The sequence below is a fragment of the Hemicordylus capensis genome, chromosome 1, assembly GCF_027244095.1.
Source record: "Hemicordylus capensis ecotype Gifberg chromosome 1, rHemCap1.1.pri, whole genome shotgun sequence".
NCBI lineage: Eukaryota > Metazoa > Chordata > Lepidosauria > Squamata > Cordylidae > Hemicordylus > Hemicordylus capensis.
The window spans coordinates 50,647,311-50,666,692 of NC_069657.1; the positions used below are offsets into that span (position 1 = coordinate 50,647,311).

Below are 19,382 nucleotides of genomic sequence, written 5' to 3' on the forward strand. Positions count from 1 at the left end.
ACTCTGACATCACCCCACTGTCACAGATTTCAGTTCCTTTCTCCAGCATATCACCTTCAAAACTGATAACTTTTGTTGCATGTCTGTGAATCCAGGCAAGCCTTAACGTTAGACAACTCCAGGCAGATCTTTGTAGGGACTTTAACATCCCCGTGCTGCTTTAGTTTATGTGAAAATCTTTAGTTATCCCACCATCAGTTTAGTCCCAATGGGGGATTAGCACACATCTGGGCTGATCAGAATTTCACGAATCTTGGTTAGTCTGGATAGCCAGCCACAGCCTGTGGCTGCCACAGTCTTGCCCGCCTCCTAGTTTGGGAAGGGGGGATCTTATATCTGGCATTGTGCTGAACATTAGAGGTCTTCAGAGCACCTGTGCTTAAGCCCAATGCAAGGCCTCCACAGTTCTGAGCTCAGGAGAAGGGCAGGAGAGTATCCCTGCAGTGGCATTGCACTTTGGAAACTTCGGAGGAAAGTGGAGGCTCATACATGTCATGCTGTGCTCCTGGAAGTACTTAAAGTGTCTCCCAAATACAGCTCCGCTTCAGGGATGATCCCTTGTGCTCCTCTTTGCTCCATGCGTGGAGGAAGGATGGGGATTCTTCGCACTTGCCACAGTGGGGTAGGATCCTTGCTATGGCAGAATAATTTGTAGGCCCATAGTGCTAATTTACTCTGTGAATTGTTTTTAATTGTTTTTATTCTGTGAAAGTGTTTTTATGGTTTTTGTTTTCTACTGTAATTTGGATTATGTACACCACACAGAGAGAGATAACAGGTGGTATATAAATATGATTGATTGATAGATACTCGGAAATAGTAAGTTGGACAAAATCTGCCACATTGTTAAGACTGCTGTGAGGATAGCTCAGGAGGCATGATACTAAAACAGTTGTTGTCAAGCTTTTCTGTAACACTTTTCTTGGCCCAGAGTTGCTAAGGGAGCCCAGTTGGAGTGCATCTGCACAAGCAAGCTTTTGCACGATCTGTGTACACATGTATCGGAACGGATTTATATGATCCACCTTTCTTCCCATGTGCTGTTCTTCTCTTAGGCTTTGGTTCTTTGTTGCTGGGTTTTTAAAAACTGTGTGAACCTTTGTGTTGTATTAGCCTTCACACAGTGTCTCTCATGTTCGTTTGGACAACCATCTTGTTTATCTCGCCATTCCTTCTCTGCTGTCCTCTGATTTCCCCTACCTCACCCTGTTGTTTAAAACAGTTCTGAACATGCATCAGCAATACTTTTTTTCCTTTTTTGTGCGTGCATTTTTCTGATATGGTATGGGCCCCTCTGTTTTTGCATCGCACAGAAATATGTTCTTCCCCTTGCCCAATTTACTTGTGCGTGTTTATTTGTTGTGGGTGCAAGAGGGAGGGAAACAAGCTCTGTTGTTCGCACATATCCAGTATTACTTGGTTTTTCCAATTACTCAAAGAACAGAGGAAGTCTATATGAACCCCTGCTAACTGAGCAGAGAGGCACCTTTTAAAGTGGCAATTCTCTTAAATTTAGCAGAGGGAGAGCAACTATTCCTATCCAGCCCCAGCATAGCATTCCTCCAGTGTTGGTTGATAATGTGTCTCCCTTTGGTTTCTTTTGGGACAGGGAATTCATTCATTCATTCATTCATTCGATTTCTATACCGCCCTTCCAAAAGTGGCTCAGGGGGGTTTACACAGAGAAAAAATAAATAAATAAAGATGGCTCCCTGTCCCCAAAGGGCTCACAATCTAAAAAGAAACATAAGATAGACATCAGCAACAATCACTGGAGGTACGGTGCTGAGGGTGGATAGGGTCAGTTACTCTCCCCCTGCTAAATAAAGAGAATCACCACGTTAAAAGGTGCCTTTTTGCCAAGTTAGAATCACTTCCCCATCCCACTCCCATGTAAATTGCTTTGAGAATTTTTGTTGAAAAGCAGTATATAAATAGGAGGAGGAAATTGGTTAAAAGAATTGAAGAGAAAAGAAAGTTGGGGGGTGACAGGGAGACGGGAAGCAGGAAAACCAGAAGGAATGTAACATCATGTTTGCTCTTTCCCTTTTCACCACACGAGGTCAGAAGTATCATTAGGAATCTCACTAGAAGCAGCTGCAATAATGTTGAAAGTCTTGGATTCCCTCAGTTTAGAAGTGTCCTAAAGCAAAGGGGGGGGGGATATGACTCTCTTTTCCATATTCCTGTACCCCTTGTGCTTTGTATGGGTTTTGTAGGGGGGTATGGAGAAGAATCACACAACTTATGCTACTTTTCTTATTCAGAGAGCTGGCTTGGTCTCTGTCCGATAATTGTTTTAATATCCCTAATAAACAAGTTGTTCTAGTAAAAACTAATCTATCTACTTTTCTTTCGCTATCCTTACAACTGATCTAAATTTGGTCCAAATCAGTTAGGCAGTTCACAAGTTAGATGAAAATGAAGAGACAAAAGTCCCACAGTGCTGTAAACAGGTTTATTTGAGCCCAACACATGTCGGCTGAAGCCTTCTTCAGGGGCAAAATATTATCCAGTGTAATCATGTTACAAAAACACTTCTTCAAAAACAGTTAACAATATCTTAGAGTAGCCAAAGGTAATGAAGCACATTTCCTAATATCTTCCTGCTGTAAGCTCCATTCATCTGCAAATTTATACCCTTAGATAATGTCCCAGCTGTGCTGCATTGCCTAACCAACTCCTGAAGTCATGCTACTTAAAGGAGAATAATCTTAACTTAAGATGTTTACAGCACCGTGGGACTCCTTTTCTCTTCATTTTCATCTGTATTTGGTGCTTCTAGTTTTTCTTCATATATTAGTTCACAAGTTAGCCCAATTGTGCCTCAAATATTCAAACTTCCACCATCTTGAATTGGGGTGGATGACATAATTACAAACTACACCCTTGAGGTGTCCCTACACCTGTAGCAGATTTGGTTCAAATTGGTTAGGCGGTTCACAAGTTTAGCCCGATTGCACCTCAAACGGTCGCCATCTTGAATCGGGTGGATGAAACATCATCACAAACTAAACCATTGAGGTGTCTGTGTGTGACACTCACTACAACTGTACCAAATTTGATTCAGATCAGTTAGACAGTCCACAAATTAGGCCACTTGTGCCTCAAATGTTTACATGTCTGCCATCTTGAATTGGGGGGATGTCAGCATCACAGACTATACACTGTTGAGGTGTCCCTATGTGTCCCTACAACTATACCCAATTTGGTTCATATTGGTTCAGGCATTGCGACGTTGATAGGGGACGACTCACACACAGATACATACATGGAATGCCGGGTGATCTCATAAGCCTACTGGAAAGTAGGCTAAAAAAACCAGGTAGGTCCAAGAGCAGTCCCTGCTCCACGTCAACTGTCTGTCCTTTTCTGCCTTCTTTAGCCCAGCTTCCTAGTCAACCCTACACATCCAGAATGAGGCAATCCTTTGCCCTACTAGTCCCCTATATTTTATTGGGTGCGAGTTGCTTGTTGCAACCTAAAGTGACAGCTTATGTAGGTGCATCCAAAGGTCTGCCTCTTTGTCCAATCACTATGTGACAAACTGACCAATATAACCTTTTTCTTGCTAAGTTAGGACAGTAAGGATGCTTAGATAACTGCAATGTCTGTCTTACAACTTGTGAACTGGCTACCCCTGCGGACTGGCCAAAGCCTAAACTTCAAAGTGCTGTATAATCCTTTTAGGTGTTAATAGCTTTCTTATCACCTGTATTAACTGGGCAAGGAGGCATCTTTTATGTTGTGATTCTCTTATATTTAGCAGAGGGAGAGCAATTGTTCCTGTTCACCCCAGCATAGCATCTTTTCCAGTGGCTGTTTGCTAATGTCTCCCTTACGTCTTGTTTGATTTTGTTTTATATTTTTTGAGCCTTTTGGGGACAGGGAACCATTCTTTCATTTCTTTTGTTACATACGCTGTTTTGAGAACTTATTTGTTGAAAGGCAGAATATAAATGTTCTCATTTGTTGAAAGGCAGAATATAAATGTTCTCATCATCTCTTAATTCAGTTTTTCCATGAGAAATGGTTTATGCATAATCCCCCATAATCCATTTGCCATCGTGTTTGTGTGTGTGTGCGTGCGTGGACACACACAAGTGCACACACACACACAGCTTGTCCTAATGAACTTTGGATTTATGTGAATGAACACTTTACAAATGGATCACCTGCTGCTTTGCAGAGCTGGTCAAGTAGAACACATGCGAACCAACCGCAGGCTGCAAACTCTGCTGCAGACACAGAAGGAGCTGATGGGCAAAGAACTGTGGCTGTACAGTAAGCGCAACCATTTTTCTTAAGTCTCATTTTTAAATTTATTCATTCATTTTATTTGTCGTATTTATATACTGCCCTATATAAAATCTCAGGGTGGTTTATAATCCAACTCAACAACCAAAACCTATACATCATATTAAAAAGATTAAAATTACCATAAATGAAACTTTAAAACATCATAAACTAAAAGCCTGATAAAACAGGTGTGTTTTCAAAAGATCTGGGCTCTAGAACAGCCTGGATGGCTTTTAGTTTCCTCATTGTTATCAGTCACTTTTTACATTGTTGAGCATAACTGGCCCCCAACACAAGTACCTCCAGTGACTGTTGCTGGTGTCCATCTGATGTTGCTTTTTAGATTGTGAGCCCTTTGGGGACAGGGATCCATCTTATTTATTTATTATTTCTCTGTGTAAACCACCCTGAGCCATTTTTGGAAGGGCAATATAGAAATAGAATGAATTAATAATAATAACAACAACAATAATAGGACTCAATGTCTGGATAAAACAAACCAGTCAATAACATCTGTCTGACTGTGTAAACAAGAAATAATAATACAACTTTTGCATGACTTGGGTTTTTAAATGACACACATCTTTTGAAACTGCAATTTTGGGGCCTTTGGGGTGGGAGAAGAAATGCACATTTTGTTTCTGTTTGCATGCCCTGAACCAGGAGCTCAAAACGACAATCCTGATTTCTTTTAACTAACCATAGTTTTGACAAACCACCATTCCCTGACTTCAGATACAACAGGGGCCTGTTGTTAGTTCAAAAGCAGAAGCTTCTAGTCTCCTCTGAGTGCACAAAGGAAGAGAAGAAGGGGAGAGCACAAGAACCCAAGGCTCATTTAGGCTTGTTAGGGGTAATTTAAATCATCATGGTTTAGATTATTCTCTGAACCTGGAGTCTTGTATTTCTTGTGCTTGGTCCCAAGGAGCCCTTGGCCCTAGTAATGGGAATCCTTGGTCATACAATCTGGGCAGGACTTTCTTATTGCTCCTTGCCTCATGTTGATATGTTTCTCCTCAGTGGGGATCAACACTTTTGACTATCTGGGCAGCATCCTGAGTTATGTGGTGATTGCTGTTCCCATCTTCAGTGGAGTCTATGGTGACCTGGATCCTGCAGAACTGAGCTCCTTGGTCAGCAAGGTGAGTTCTTACAGTCCCTCTGGGTAGGAACTGTGATATGTCCTCATGTGTTCCTTGCTTTTCCAGCATTCTGCAATTCCTATAAAACCTATTGGATTAAGAAAACAAAAATCTGCAAAGGCTTTTGAAATTGGGGGCATACTATTAGGAGTTTGGTCTGAGATGTGCCAGGTAATGAGGACACATCCCTGTGCTAAGAGAGAAGGATCTTGGTGAATGCAGATAATTTATGCAATGGTAATATTTGCGTGTATACATATATATGATACTGGTAACATCTTTAACATCCACTATGGCTTCTGAGATGTCAACAGCCCTACTTCAAGCTAATCTCAGCTTTAAGAGCAAGAAATGTACATTTTAAAAACACTAAATGCTGGGATTATAAAGCAGGTGAATTCTGTGCAAAGGAGCAGATTCTGGATTTGTGTGAAGCTGTTACAGCAAGGGCATAGCCACCAATTTTCACATGTGTCTCGTGAACATGGGCTGCCACGTCCCTTCCCCTCACTTTCTGCTCTAATTGCCTGCTGGGCAATCTCTTAGAGCAGCAAGTGAGGGGAGAAGGTGCAAGGTTTCCTCACACCAGCAAGGGAACCTCCCGTCCCCTCACTGACCACTCTAAGAGCCAGGAACTTCTGGAAGTCTCTTAGAGTGGCAAGTGAGGGGATGGAAGGTTTCCTTGCTGATCCAAGAGAGGAAACCTTGCATGCCCTACCACAACGGGCAGCTTAATGGCTGTGAGGGTGAAAGGAGGAAGGAGGCAGCAGTATGGCAGTGAGAGGAGGAGGAAGGAGGCAGCAGTATGGCAGTGAGAGGAGGAGGAAGGTGGCAGGCAGCAACAAAGCAAGGCAGGCAGTGGGGACCCCACATGCAGGCAGTGGGGACCCCACATGCAGGCAGTGGGGACCCCACATGCAGGCAGTGGGGACCCCACATGCAGGCAGTGGGGACCCCACATGCAGGCAGTGGGGACCCCACATGCAGGCAGTGGGGACCCCACATGCAGGCAGTGGGGACCCCACATGCAGGCAGTGGGGACCCCACATGCAGGCAGTGGGGACCCCACATGCAGGCAGTGGGGACCCCACATGCAGGCAGTGGGGACCCCACATGCAGGCAGTGGGGACCCCACATGCAGGCAGTGGGGACCCCACATGCAGGCAGTGGGGACCCCACATGCAGGCAGTGGGGACCCCACATGCAGGCAGTGGGGACCCCACATGCAGGCAGTGGGGACCCCACATGCAGGCAGTGGGGACCCCACATGCAGGCAGTGGGGACCCCACATGCAGGCAGTGGGGACCCCACATGCAGGCAGTGGGGACCCCACATGCAGGCAGTGGGGACCCCACATGCAGGCAGTGGGGACCCCACATGCAGGCAGTGGGGACCCCACATGCAGGCAGTGGGGGGGCAATGGGGCAGGGGAGGACACAGGTCACCATGACGCTTGCTACGCCCTGTGTTACAGAACACACAACTATTAGTAATGGAAGAAATGGCTCCCTCTTCCCAGTATTGTTGTTGTTTTGCTTTGCTTTGCTTCCAACCACCGAGTTGCAAGGTGATTAATGGCAATTCAGTCCAATCCCTTCCCCAAAGTAGGACAAATCATCCTTTCATATATGTACCTTGGAAGTTGCCTTATTCTGGTTCAGGCGAATGGTCCACAAACTCAGTGTTATCTGTGCTGACTGAGCTCTCAGGGTTTCAGGGAGCAGTCATTCCCAGCCCTACCTGGAGATACCAAGAACTGAACCTGGGAGCTTCTGCATGCAAAAGTTATGCTTTGCCACTGAACTACAGCCCCATTCCCCACTCACAGCCCACCTATGCAGTCCAGTCCAGGGCATGCCACAGGCAGAGAACAGACGTACTTCAGAAACGCTGTACATAAAATGCTGCTATAGTATCAGAATTTCAGGGGAGATTACGCAACTACTCATTAGGAGTGCTGTTGTTTCTTGACTAGTCAGAAGCCTAGAATAAAATCCTATTCCCTACTAATCGAGCAAAGAGGCACCTTTTAAAAGTGGTTATTCTCTTTATTTAGCAGGGGGAGAGCAACTGGCCCTATCCATCCCCAGCACAGCATCCTTCCAGTGGCTGTTGCTGGTGGCTGTCTTATTTTTCTTTTTTAGATTGTGAGCCCTTTGGGGACAGGGAGCCATTTTTACTTATCTATTTATATCTATGTAAACTGCTTTGGAAACTTTTTGTTGAAAAGCGGTATATAAATATTCTTCGTATTCGTATTCATAGTCCTCTCATGAGGTATGTTTGTTGCTTCCACATACTGCTGAGAAACTATAGATGCCAGCCAGCTATCACGCAGCTAGTCAAGAGGGCAGATTTATTGCTTCACCTGTCATGACATCAGTCCTCTCCTCTGTAAACAAGGGGCAAACTCACTCCGAGATGAGGCTCCACAGGCTCATTTGTAGCTCATCAAAACCGACTGAAACTAATCACATAGAGCTAAAAATAGCCTAGCATTCCTCACTATGCCACGAGAAGCTTCTTCTGAACAGGATGGGGAAGCTTCCCAAGCACAGCAAGGTTGGATGGCTGGATCTCATGACCCCATGGAGGGGCATCAGTCCTAGTGCCATTGCGTAACTTGGCAGAATACAGAGGCTAGTTGGTTGCTATTTTTGTTACCCCTGGTTGTTCTGCTCCCTCTGTCTGAGATATTATCTCTTTGTTTCCAGACTCTTGGCTCCTTTAACATTTCACATACTGTTTGTCACGTGGCTGTGTATTTTAAGACACGGGTCAGGAGGCCTCATGTTTCAGGGTGGCGTGGCTTTCTGCTAGGCACAGATGCCTGTGTAAAGTGAATCCCAGTGCCATGTTCTGCATCATGTCACATTCCAATAAGCAGAGCTCTACATGTGCCAAATGCCAGTACGCCAGGAGGACGGGCAGCCCCAACAGGCAAATTGCCTCTGAATGAGAGGAGCAGGGAGAGTGTGTATGAATCTATGCACTGCTGTGAGACCCCTGGGGAGAGTCTTTGACTCTGAGGTCCTGCTTCTCCTTAGCCAAGTCTTTATTCCCAGCCCAGTCCTCTTCTTCCTTGCTGGTTCAGTCAGCCAGCCCCTCATGCAGGTTCAGCAGTGGGCCTCTGCAGCTGCCCAGCCCCAGTTACCCCCAGCTGGAGCCATGTGCAGCTTCATCCACCCCCATGCTTCCACTGCTGCTGGGGGTGTCTGGTCTGCTAGTGGCTTCTTCAGCCAGCCCACCACTAGCCAGGTTCTCTCTCCCTTAACGGTTGTGTAAGTACCCAGGGACGCCATCCTTCCAATTAGCTTGAGCTTCTGACATTCCCAGCAGTGATAACCTTCTGGATGGAGTCTGTGTTTGGAGGAGAGGTGCATTAGTGAGGGCACAACTTCTAACAGAGGGGTAATTGAGTTCCTTTAGGAGGGATTTACCAAGATCTGTAGTCTGGGGTAGAGCCAAGGTGCATGTGTCATTAAATGCATCAGCATGTAGCTGGAGTCATACTATTAACTCTCAAGGAGCCGCTGTGCAGGGCCATGATTCAGTTTGGGATTGTGCCTGAATTCAAGGGCATTTTACCACTTACTGGCTGTTTTGTTGCTGAAAACCACCCCACTAAAGCAGCTGTTTAACCACCAAAGCATCATTTGCTACAATGGCACTTTGGGATTTGGGCAGGAAAACTGCATAGAAGTGTTAAATACCCCCTACCTCCTATGCCTGGCCCAAATTATAGTCCTGCACAGTTGCTACTTAAAAGTGAAGGCAAACCTCTGACTACATGATAATGCATTTATTGTTATGTGTAATTTGGCCTTTAAAGCATCCTCGAACAGTATTTCTCCATGGCTCAGCATGGGACTGATTCTTCTTACCTGCCCAGTAATAACTGCTAGCCCAGCAATCAAGGCTGTGTTCTGCATGCATAAAAGAGAGCACAGAATCTATAGTGCAGGTGTAGGCAACCTTGGCTCTCCAGATGTTGTTGAACTACAACTCCCATCATCCTCAGCCACAATTTATTGCATAATTCAGCATCCTGATCCCAACTTTCCTTCCTTCATTCATTCTACTGCTTTTCTACAGCAGTGCCCAAAGCCTTGTATGACCAATAAAATCATGTTAAGATATAATTTAAAATTAATAATAGCATTGCAACATAATAACATTCTTTTGTCACTTATAACAAGTCTCTAGCCCTCCTGCCTGAAGTAAAATCCCAGATTATAAGGGCAGTGTTTGCTCAAGGCTTAGAAACCAAGAGGAAGCTTTTGCAGATGACTTGAATCAACTTCCTGACCCAGTCCCTGGTTTATTCCTGTTTTCCATTACTAGTTGCCAAAATTCTGTAAACACCACACATGGCAGCATTGATGCAAAACATTTGACCTATGAAACTCTCAGTGTAGAATGTGGATTTCATGGACACATGCAATGGCTAAGCAGCTAAGGAGACCATTCCTATGGCTAATTTCCTAGTGGCAAGGTGAGGAAGCATCAGTAGCTCCTGTTCTAGTTATTGCTTCCCATCCCTTGTTAACACTGTGTTTGCGTGCAATTTGTCTTGCAGAATGCCTTTGTCTCCATATACCTGATTAACTGCTTTAGCCAGCTCATAGATCTCTCCACCACTGTTTCTGATGTAGCTGGCTATACACACAGGTAAACGATCTTGTCAGTGGGCTGCTTGGGAGGCAGTCTTATCATAATGTGTGTGGGTCTTCAGGGGATGTATCTGTATGGAACCCCTGTAGAATGAAGGAAGCTCTTACTCTTGGTGGGGTCCATCACGGTCCACCATGTGTGAACTGCTATGGTAATAGTGCACATGGTACATGAGTGCCCATCTAGGACATTGTAAAACTGGAAGAGGACATTGTAGAACTGGAAGAGGTGCAGAAGAGGGCAACCAAGATGATCAGGGGCCTAGAGCACCTTCCTTATCTACAACACCTGGGGCTATTTAGTTTAGAAAAAAGACAACTGCGGGGAGACATGATAGAAGTCTATAAAATCATGCACAGAGTGGAGAAAGTGGATAGAGAGAAATTCTTCTCCCTCTCACATAACACTAGAACCAGGGGTCATCCCATGAAATTGATTGCCAGGAAATTTAGGACCAGCAAACAGAAGTATTCTTTCACACAACGCATAATCAACTTGTGGAATTCTCTGCCACAAGTTGTGGTGACAGACAACAACCTGGATGGTTTTAAGAGGGGTTTGGATAACTTCACGGAGGAGAGTTCTATCAATGGCTACTAGTCGGAGGGCTTTAGGCCACCTCCAACCTCAAAGGCAGGATGCCTCTGAATACTAGTTGCAGGGGAGTAACAGCAGTAGAGAGGGCATGCCCTCAACTCCTGCTGTGGGCTTCCAGTGGCATCTTGTGGGCCACTGTGTGAAACAGGATGCTGGACTAGATGGGCCTTGGGCCTGATCCAGCAGGGCTGTTCTTATGTTCTTAGAGTCTGTGTGCCAGTACGGTTATGCTACCTTGGGTTCTCTTCTTTTGAGAAGAAGCAGGCAGGAGACTCTTCCCCCGCCCCCCTTCAGGCATAAGGGGATATCTGTAATTAGAATATTTGATTCAGCAACAAAGGAGATGAATTTTTCCTTTAAAATAAGGTAGATTCATCCGGCTGGTGTCTAGGCCTGTGTGTCATCTCCCTCTATGGTTGGTTGGTGGTTTTGCTACCTGTCTGGCCTGGACATTTTATTTTATTTATTTATTTTAAATATTTCTATACTGCCCCAAACTTGTAAACTCTGGGTGGTTTACAATTAAAAACATTTAAAACATTAAATCGATTAACAATTAAAATCATTTAAAAGATTAAAAACATTGAAACATCAGCTCCACTCCCGACCAGAAAGTTTCAGGACCAGAATTCAAGGCTGCTTGAATTCAAAGCTGGCCCCAGAGGGAGGAGAGCTGCTAATGGGAAATGGCGTGTGGGTTAATCCTCATTGTGTCATCATTTATCTCTCAGGTTGTTTTGTTATCAGCTGGGGACTTAAAAAATTTGCCTGGCTCTTGCTTTAATGCCAGCTCTCCATTTCATTTCCCCCCCTTTCTACCTGTATTTTTTTATTTATATTGCTGACATCTTTTTTTTTAACCCTGCTTTGGGAATCTTAAAAATAAATCTAAATAAAATACTCAGACTGTGCATTACAGTTGTCCATTATGACTCCTAAATCATGACGGAAAAAGCTTATAGTATTATAGTAATAAATCTTTTGCTGCTTTGTAGACTAGACTACTTAGCAAGCCTGGTCTGTTCTGGACCCTGCTATTCAGGATAGGAGCTGGGGTGAGGGGGTTGTTTCTGTCTTTGCAGTTACTGACTTTCTTATGTTTTTGTAGAATTGGAGAGTTGCAGGAGACCCTGTTGAAACTTTCCAAGAAACAAAAAGACTGTGAATGGCAGGCCAAATGGAACTACAATGAGTGAGTAGCTATAGGATGGCAGTTTTCTGACTTTGCTTTGCCAAGAAACAGACAGTTTCTTGAGGCCCATTCACATGTTATGTCCAACACTTGTACAATGAGTGTACAGTACAAAAGTACAGTAGTTCACATGTTATGCTGAACAGAGGCGCAGAAGTATACTTCCTATCTGTACCATGCATTTGAAGGGCCCGTATCCAAGTTCATTTTAAAAATGAACACAAGTGCAATCATTCTCACAACACGTGTACGAGTGTACAGACATCTGTACAACATAATGTCTAAATCAGGCTTTGGTCAGGGGAAGAGGATAAAAACCCAAATGGCAGCTGAACATTGGTCTTCCTCTTGAGTGATAAGATCACTGGGGGAAACTTTGCAGCCCAGATAACTCCTCCACTTTAGATAGCTGATGCTGTCGTCTGTAAGTGCTTGAAACAAACCTGGAAAATTCTACAGTGAAGTAGGAAGATGGAATAGTTGAGAGTGTCAAGTTGTCTCCCAGGAAAGGCCCAGTGCCAAGTTGAGGGAAGCCTTAGGTGGAGGTGAGTTGGTGGGAACTCTTTCATCCATTACCAAACCCTATATCATTTGACTGCAAGAGCAGGATGTCGGGGGGGAGGGTTATGTGGGCAAAACACAAGGGCTGTGATCTGAAGGCATATGTTGCAGCCACCTTGCTGAAGCTGAGCAGGTCTGGATCTGGTCAGTACCTGAATGAGAGGATGCCTGGGAATCCTATGTACAGGAGAACCTCATTATTCACAATTCAACGTATCTGCAGGGTATCTAATAGATACCTGTTTCCAGTATTCATGAATTCAATAGGGTTAAAACCCATGTCTCCGCGATTCCTAGAGGGCTGGAAGTGACAGCGGAGGTCACTTCCACCATTTTGTGGCTCGTTTCTTCACAAAGTCGGACTTTCCCCCCATGATTTTTCAGTTTCTCGAGGCATTTTGTCCTTCAGGGGGCATTGCTCGGCACATGGGAGACCTACAATGCATGCCACAGTAGGTTTTTTCACCATCCTAGGCTTTAAGGAAAAAAAATTTCCCTCCACCTTGGAACCTAACCCCGCTTTCCCCATAGCCATAATGCCTCGTTACTTGCAGTTCCATTACTCGCAGTAGTAGGTGAGGAATGGAACCCCTACAAGTAATGAGTTATCCTATACACAGCTTTGAGTTGCATCATGAAAGACAGACTATAAATGAGATAAATAAAGATAGTACACGCCCAGCTGATAAGCAGAATTTGCAAGCAGCAGTGCTTAGTGCTGACCAGGCCATGGTTAAGAAGCACAGAGACCTGGAAAAAAGACAATGCTGCAGGCCCCAGGCCCTATGCGGATAGTTCCTGATGATCCATTTTAAACTACTGAAAGTTATTTTGGGGCACATGTTTTGTTGGGGTTTTTTTAATGGGTCTCTGTAGGCGCATCCCCACCTCCAAGCTATTAGAAGGCCAGCGTAGACTTGAGTGACCATAAGATGGATCAGAATGGCTGACTGTTGAGAAGTTCTTGTGCAACAAACCCTAACACACTATGATTTTTCAGGGGTCACATGTACCCTTTCACATATTGTATCTTTTAGGGCCAAAGACCCTCTGTGTGTTGTCTCTTTAAAATACGGTGTAATGTACTCTTTCTTGGGCTTGTCTTGATGACTCAGTGTTTCGAAAGAGGAGATGAGCAAAAGCAGCACAGCTTTCCTCCTGGAGCAAGTCTCTCTCTCTGCCCCTTCTGAGAAGCTGCTCATCAAGGACCTAAATCTGAAAATCACCAAAGGCAACAGCCTACTGATTACTGGGAACACAGGCACAGGGAAGACATCATTGTTGCGTCTTCTTGGCGGCCTCTGGGAGAACAAGCAAGGTGAGTACATCACCTTCCCTGAAATGTTGCTTTGATTAACATTAGCCCCTTCAGGAGGTTTGTGGGCTGAACATGGATCCCTCATAGGCCAGGCAGACTTACTGGGCAAAAGGTGGACAAGGGCTTCTCAGGAACCTAAATGAAATCAAGCATCTCTTGTGCTTGGTTTCCTAGTACTGTTGCTGGTAACCGTGTCCAGGTGTCAGGCCTGCCCTTGATCCATTTAGATGTGAGGTATCAACATATGACCATTTGCTGCAAGGTCACTGCTTATAACCAGCCCCCATGACAGCCACATTGCCACATGAGCAACTATTTGAGCACATTTGCCACATGAGCAACTATTTTTCTGTAGGCTCCAGTCATATGGTGAGCCACATCCCCACAGTGGCAAGAGCATGAGGTAAAGCTTATATCGTTGCATATCCTTCTCTTCGTATATTCAGCAGTGTTGTGGGACACACAGTCCCTATTTAGACATTATAGGATAGTGGGGATTAGGAGTGTGCATGGTTCGGTCCGGCAACATTCCATAGAACACCGGACTGGTCCGGCAGTCCGGCACAGGGGGGGCCTGTCGCTTTAAGCGGGGGGGGTGGTAGTACTTACCCCCCACCCGCCGCTCTTCCCCCTCCGGCACTGTTCCGATCAAGGAATCTTCTTGGGGCAGCAGAGTTCCTCTCTGCCGCCCCTGCCTGCCCCCGTCGTTGTCTTAAAATGCCTCCAATGCTGCCCCCGTCGTTCCTAAAGCCCACATACGTCACGGCGCGCGCGCGGCAGCGTCAGAGACTGGGGCGCATGCGCGCCGCTAGCGCTCGTCTGTGAGCTTTAGGAACGACGGGGGTAGCATTGGAGGCATTTTAAGACAACGACGGGGGCAGGCAGGGGCGGCAGAGAGGAACTCTGTCGCCCCAAGAAGATTCCTTGATCGGAACAGCGCCGGAGGGGGAAGAGCGGTGGGTGGGGGGTAAGTACTACCACCACCCCCGCTTAAAGCGACAGGCCCCCCCCGTGCCGGTCCGGGGGGCCTCCGAATCTTGCACACCCCTAGTGGGGATGCTGTACTTGTGGACTCCTTCCCTGAGAGTGTGCTTAGAAGCCTCACTGTGACATATGCTGAAATTCCACCCCCACCCTCAGGTTCCACACTTAACAGTTTTGGTCTGAAAAGACAAATACAATACTCCTGCAGAGATCCCTTGTTGTGGAATGTTGGGACACCCCAGCATTCTCACTGCAGGAAGACTCTCCATGAGGACATTTGATGCTTCAGGCGGTTGGGGTTTTGGAGTGGAAACCCCATCATCTCTTTCGTGTGTGAGCCCTTTGGGGACAGGGAGCAATTTTATTTGTTTTTATATTCATGTAAACCGCTTTAGGAACTTTTGTTGAAAATGTTGGAGCTAGGACCCAGGCAGCATTAGTTCTCAGCTACAATGTCTCATAGTAATCACAGCAGTAGGGATGTGTACAGAACTGGGTGGGGGCAGCTCAAGGGGGTGTCACTTTAAGGGCGGGGGAGGGTGCACTTAACCCTCCCCCCGCTTTCCCCCCACCAGTGCTCAGTTCCCGTAAAAGCCGTTGGGGCAGCAGTGTACCTCCCTGCCACCCCTTCCCCCTCTTTGGCCAGAAATGGCCAGAAGTACCGGGTGCAAGTACACATGCGCACCTGGTACTTCCAGCCCCTTCTGGAACTGAGTGCCGGTGGGGGGAAAGTGGGCAGAGGGGTACGTGCACCCTCCCCCACCCTTAAAGTGACACACACACCCTTGGCTTTGAACTTCGAGCCACCCCAAGTGTTTGAACCTGTTTGGAGGCCTGTAAAAGGGCTTCCAAACAGGTTCATGCACATCCCTACACTGTGGGGGTGGGTGGGTGTTAAAGTGCTGGACTCCTCCCCTCTTTTTTTCTTCCAGTATTAATCTCCATTTTGTCTCTCTAGAAATGGCTGTTTGTTTAGTCTCTCTACCCTTCCAGCCTTAAGCTCAGTTTTCCTATCTTTTTGTAACTTCTAAATAAATCCTTGTTATTCAAACTTAAAGAACTGTCTCCAGACCTCTTGCTTGATGATTCTCCCCAAACTGGCTTTGCTCTGCTAATGGGAGTTGAACAGCCATTCTTCCTCTACAAAGGGTTATGAGGCCCAGAAACTAGTAAATAAAAGAGAAAAGCCTAGAGAGCTAAATAGAAAGCAAAGCAAAGAGAAAACCTTTGAAAATGCGAGACAGCCCAAGGATTCCAGATGATTGAAAAGTTGCAAGGTTCTGATTACAAGCTCTGGTCTTTCAAGATGGAGATGCTCCTCAAAGGTCATGGACTTGGCAGTGTTCTGCACACCCAGAATCCTGCAGATGCAGGAAAGGAGCAGAAAGAATGGGCCAAAGCAGATGAAAAGGCATCAGGAACTATTTGCTTAGCGGTGAGTGACCCAATCTTAGTGCATCTAAGAGACAAAGAAAATACAAAAGATATGTGGAAAACTCTAAAGGTATTATATAAAAAGAATTCTGTGGTTTCCAAAGTGCATCTAAGAAAGCTGAGCAATAAAAGACTTAGAGCAGGAGAAAGTCTGTCCAAGCACATAAATGAAATGTTGGAAATGTCTAGGCAACTACAGGCCGAAGAGGTGGTCATGCCAGATACAGTTTTGAAAGGATTACTGTGGAATAGTTTGCCACATTACCTTGATAGTGTGACTAGTGCCTTGGAAGTCAATGAAGATGCAGACTTACAGTTTGTAATTAACTGTCTAGAGGACTTTGATTTGCACAGAAGGGATGATATGCAACCAAAAGAAAGTGAAAATAATGCATTTAGAACCTTGCAAAGAAATAAGAAATGCTTTATTTGTAGAAGCCCCAAACACTTGCAGAAAAAAAATATCCCAAGAATAAAGATTTTGCAGACAAAAGGCAAGCAAAACAAAGTTGCAAAGAGAGTGAGTCATCTGGGAACACAGAGTACAGAACTTACAAGCAATCAGTGACTAAAGCTAACAAGCAAAGGATATGCCTTGCATGAACAGATAAAGTTTTAGAAGCTAAGTCTGAGAAATGCAGCAGTGGCATCTGCATCAACTCAGGTGCTACAAGCAACCTGATTAGAGAAAGGGAAAGATTTATAAACCTAGATACAAGTTGTAAAACCCCTATATATTTGGCAGATGGGAAACTGTTGTATGCAGAAGAAAAAGGATCTGCACAGTTGCTCTACAAACTGGAGAAAGGAGAAACCATTGGATTAACAATTGAAGAAGCTTTGTGTGTTCCTACTCTAAAAACGTATCTGATGTCTGTAAAATATACTACAGAAAGGGGCTACAAAGTAAAATCTAAAGGAAGGCACTGTTTCATTACTCTTAAACAGGAATTGCTTGTGAAAGCAGTTTTACAAGAGAATTGATTGAAGTAGAATGTGACTGAACTGTGGGCCAAAACTGTGAAGGAACGCACACACAGATGACGACTGAATATGTGGCACAGAAGGTAAGGCCATAGAGAAACCAAAATGATATGTCAGGCCGAAAAGTTGGATTTGGTAACGGGTCTAAAAATAGCCCCCTGCAGCACTGAATCAAAGTGTGCATGTGCATGTTGTATAAGAGCAAAGGCAACATGGCCTGCTTTTCTTCCTCTCAAAGAAAGAGAAACACAGCATCCTTTGGATCTGGTTCATAGTGATGTTTGTGGACCTATGCAAGTTAATACATCAAGAGGGAATAAATAAGTTCTTTCATTGATGGCTATTCTAGATACACATATACATATCTGTTAAGTGAAAAGGGACAAGTACTAGAAAGACTAAAAGAATATATTGCAAGAACAAGCAACACGTTTGGGAGAAAGCCACAGATCCTCTGCACTGACAATGGTGGCGAATACACTGGATATGATGTCATAAGATTCCTAAAGGAGGAGGGCATTGAACACCAAAAGACTGTTCCTTATACTCTGGAGCAAAATGGAGTGGTGGGAAAAAAGAACCATTCCTTTAAAGAAATGACAAGATACGTGCTTGTAGATGCTGGTTTTGGCTACTAAACTTTGGGGAGAGGCAGTGATGACTGCTACTTACCTGCAAAACAAATTGCCAACAAAGGCCACAGGAACAAAGTCACATGAGTTATGGCATGGCTGCAAGTCCACTTTGAGTTATATGAGAGTGTTTGGATCTAAAGCATACACCTATATACCAAAAGCCAAAAGGACCCAATTCAACTGTAGATCTGAGGAAATAATACTTGTTGACTATTCCATAGGATGTAAAGGATATAGGATTTTAGATCTTGGCACAGAAACAATATTCAATGTAGCATACATCAGTGAAAATGAAAAACCAACCACTAGTGAACTGCCAAACTTAGAACCTGTCGTAAATCTGTTGGCACAGCTGACCCGACAGGATTTACGATCCCTCCAGCTCCACTTCTGTGAGTCAAGATAGAAATTTTGTAGATAAGAATAGCAGCTTAGCTGCACGGACGAAAACGAAGAATGACTGTCAAAGATAAAGTAGTATAAGCAAAATAAAGTACCTTGAAACTAAACTAGGTACCCCCCTCTACAATATCTGAGCAATAACTGAAACAAAGGAGCAAGGAAGGAACAGAACAAGGACAGGATGAAACAAGAAAGGGTGAACAATTCTAAGTATGAGGAACACTGTCTGCGGAAGGCAAGTACCGTCTCAGGATCAGTGTCTGCTTGATAGAGCTCGAGATAACCAGCAGCCAACCAGGCTTTCCTGACTCAGCATTTCTATTTCCTCTCCTATGAGATCTTGCGCCTGCGTGTCTCCCACTGAGCCTTTCTCTTGAGACGTCTTCTTAACACAGGTGAAATTCCAGCTTCCTCCTGATCAGTCTCCTCAGCCCTCATCTCTGCCAGCTGTTCAGATTCCCCTGTCTGCAGCCGCCTCACCTCAGCTCTAGAATCTGTTCTCACAGCCAAGTCCTCCCCCTCCTCCTCTGACTCTTCTGACTCAGAGGTCTGAGCCATGACAGAACCCAATTTTCAGTTGGAGAAAGAATTAAAACAATATGACCGAAAGGAAGGATCCATTATAAGTTTTACACCTGGCAGTGATTCAGTAGAAGAGGATGCTGTTGATGAACATGGTGCAGAGTTCAACATGACAAAATAAAGGAGTTCCACCTAAGAAACTTTCCTACATTGCAAAGGGAGAAAAGTTTCAAGAACCAAGCATGTGGAAAGAAATTGATAACTTGCCTGCAACTGAAGCACAAAATTGGAAAGAAGCTGCGAAAGAAGAAATGGAATCATTGCACAAAAATAACACATAGACACTCACAGAGCTACCTGAGGGAAGAAAGACTATGGGGTGCAAGTGGATTTTTAAAATTAAGCAAAATGCCAAAGGAGATGTCCAGTGTTACAAAGCGAGACTGGTGGCAAAGGGATTCTTGCAAATATATGAGGAAGATTATGATGAGACATTTGCTCCCTCAGTAAGGACACTCACACCTTACTGAGGACACACATCAGTAAGGACACTCCTAAGCATTGCAGCAGCAAAGAAAATGCAAGTGGGTCACATAGAAATGAAAACTTAATTTCTTCATGGAGCATTTCTCATGGAG

General features: G+C 44.8%; 1 protein-coding gene across 5 annotated transcripts in view; it reads left to right on the forward strand.

The window, feature by feature from the left end:
* The window catches only part of ABCD4 (ATP binding cassette subfamily D member 4), a 63,084-nt gene that overhangs the window by 30,667 nt on the left and 13,035 nt on the right, over positions 1–19,382 (forward strand). For all 5 annotated transcript variants that reach the window (XM_053258239.1, XM_053258233.1, XM_053258248.1 and 2 more), the window contains 5 exons: positions 4,190–4,284; positions 5,320–5,441; positions 10,021–10,112; positions 11,821–11,904; positions 13,581–13,783. In XM_053258239.1, the coding sequence (XP_053114214.1) occupies positions 4,190–4,284; positions 5,320–5,441; positions 10,021–10,112; positions 11,821–11,904; positions 13,581–13,783 (596 nt within the window). The remainder of the gene's footprint in view (positions 1–4,189; positions 4,285–5,319; positions 5,442–10,020; positions 10,113–11,820; positions 11,905–13,580; positions 13,784–19,382) is intronic.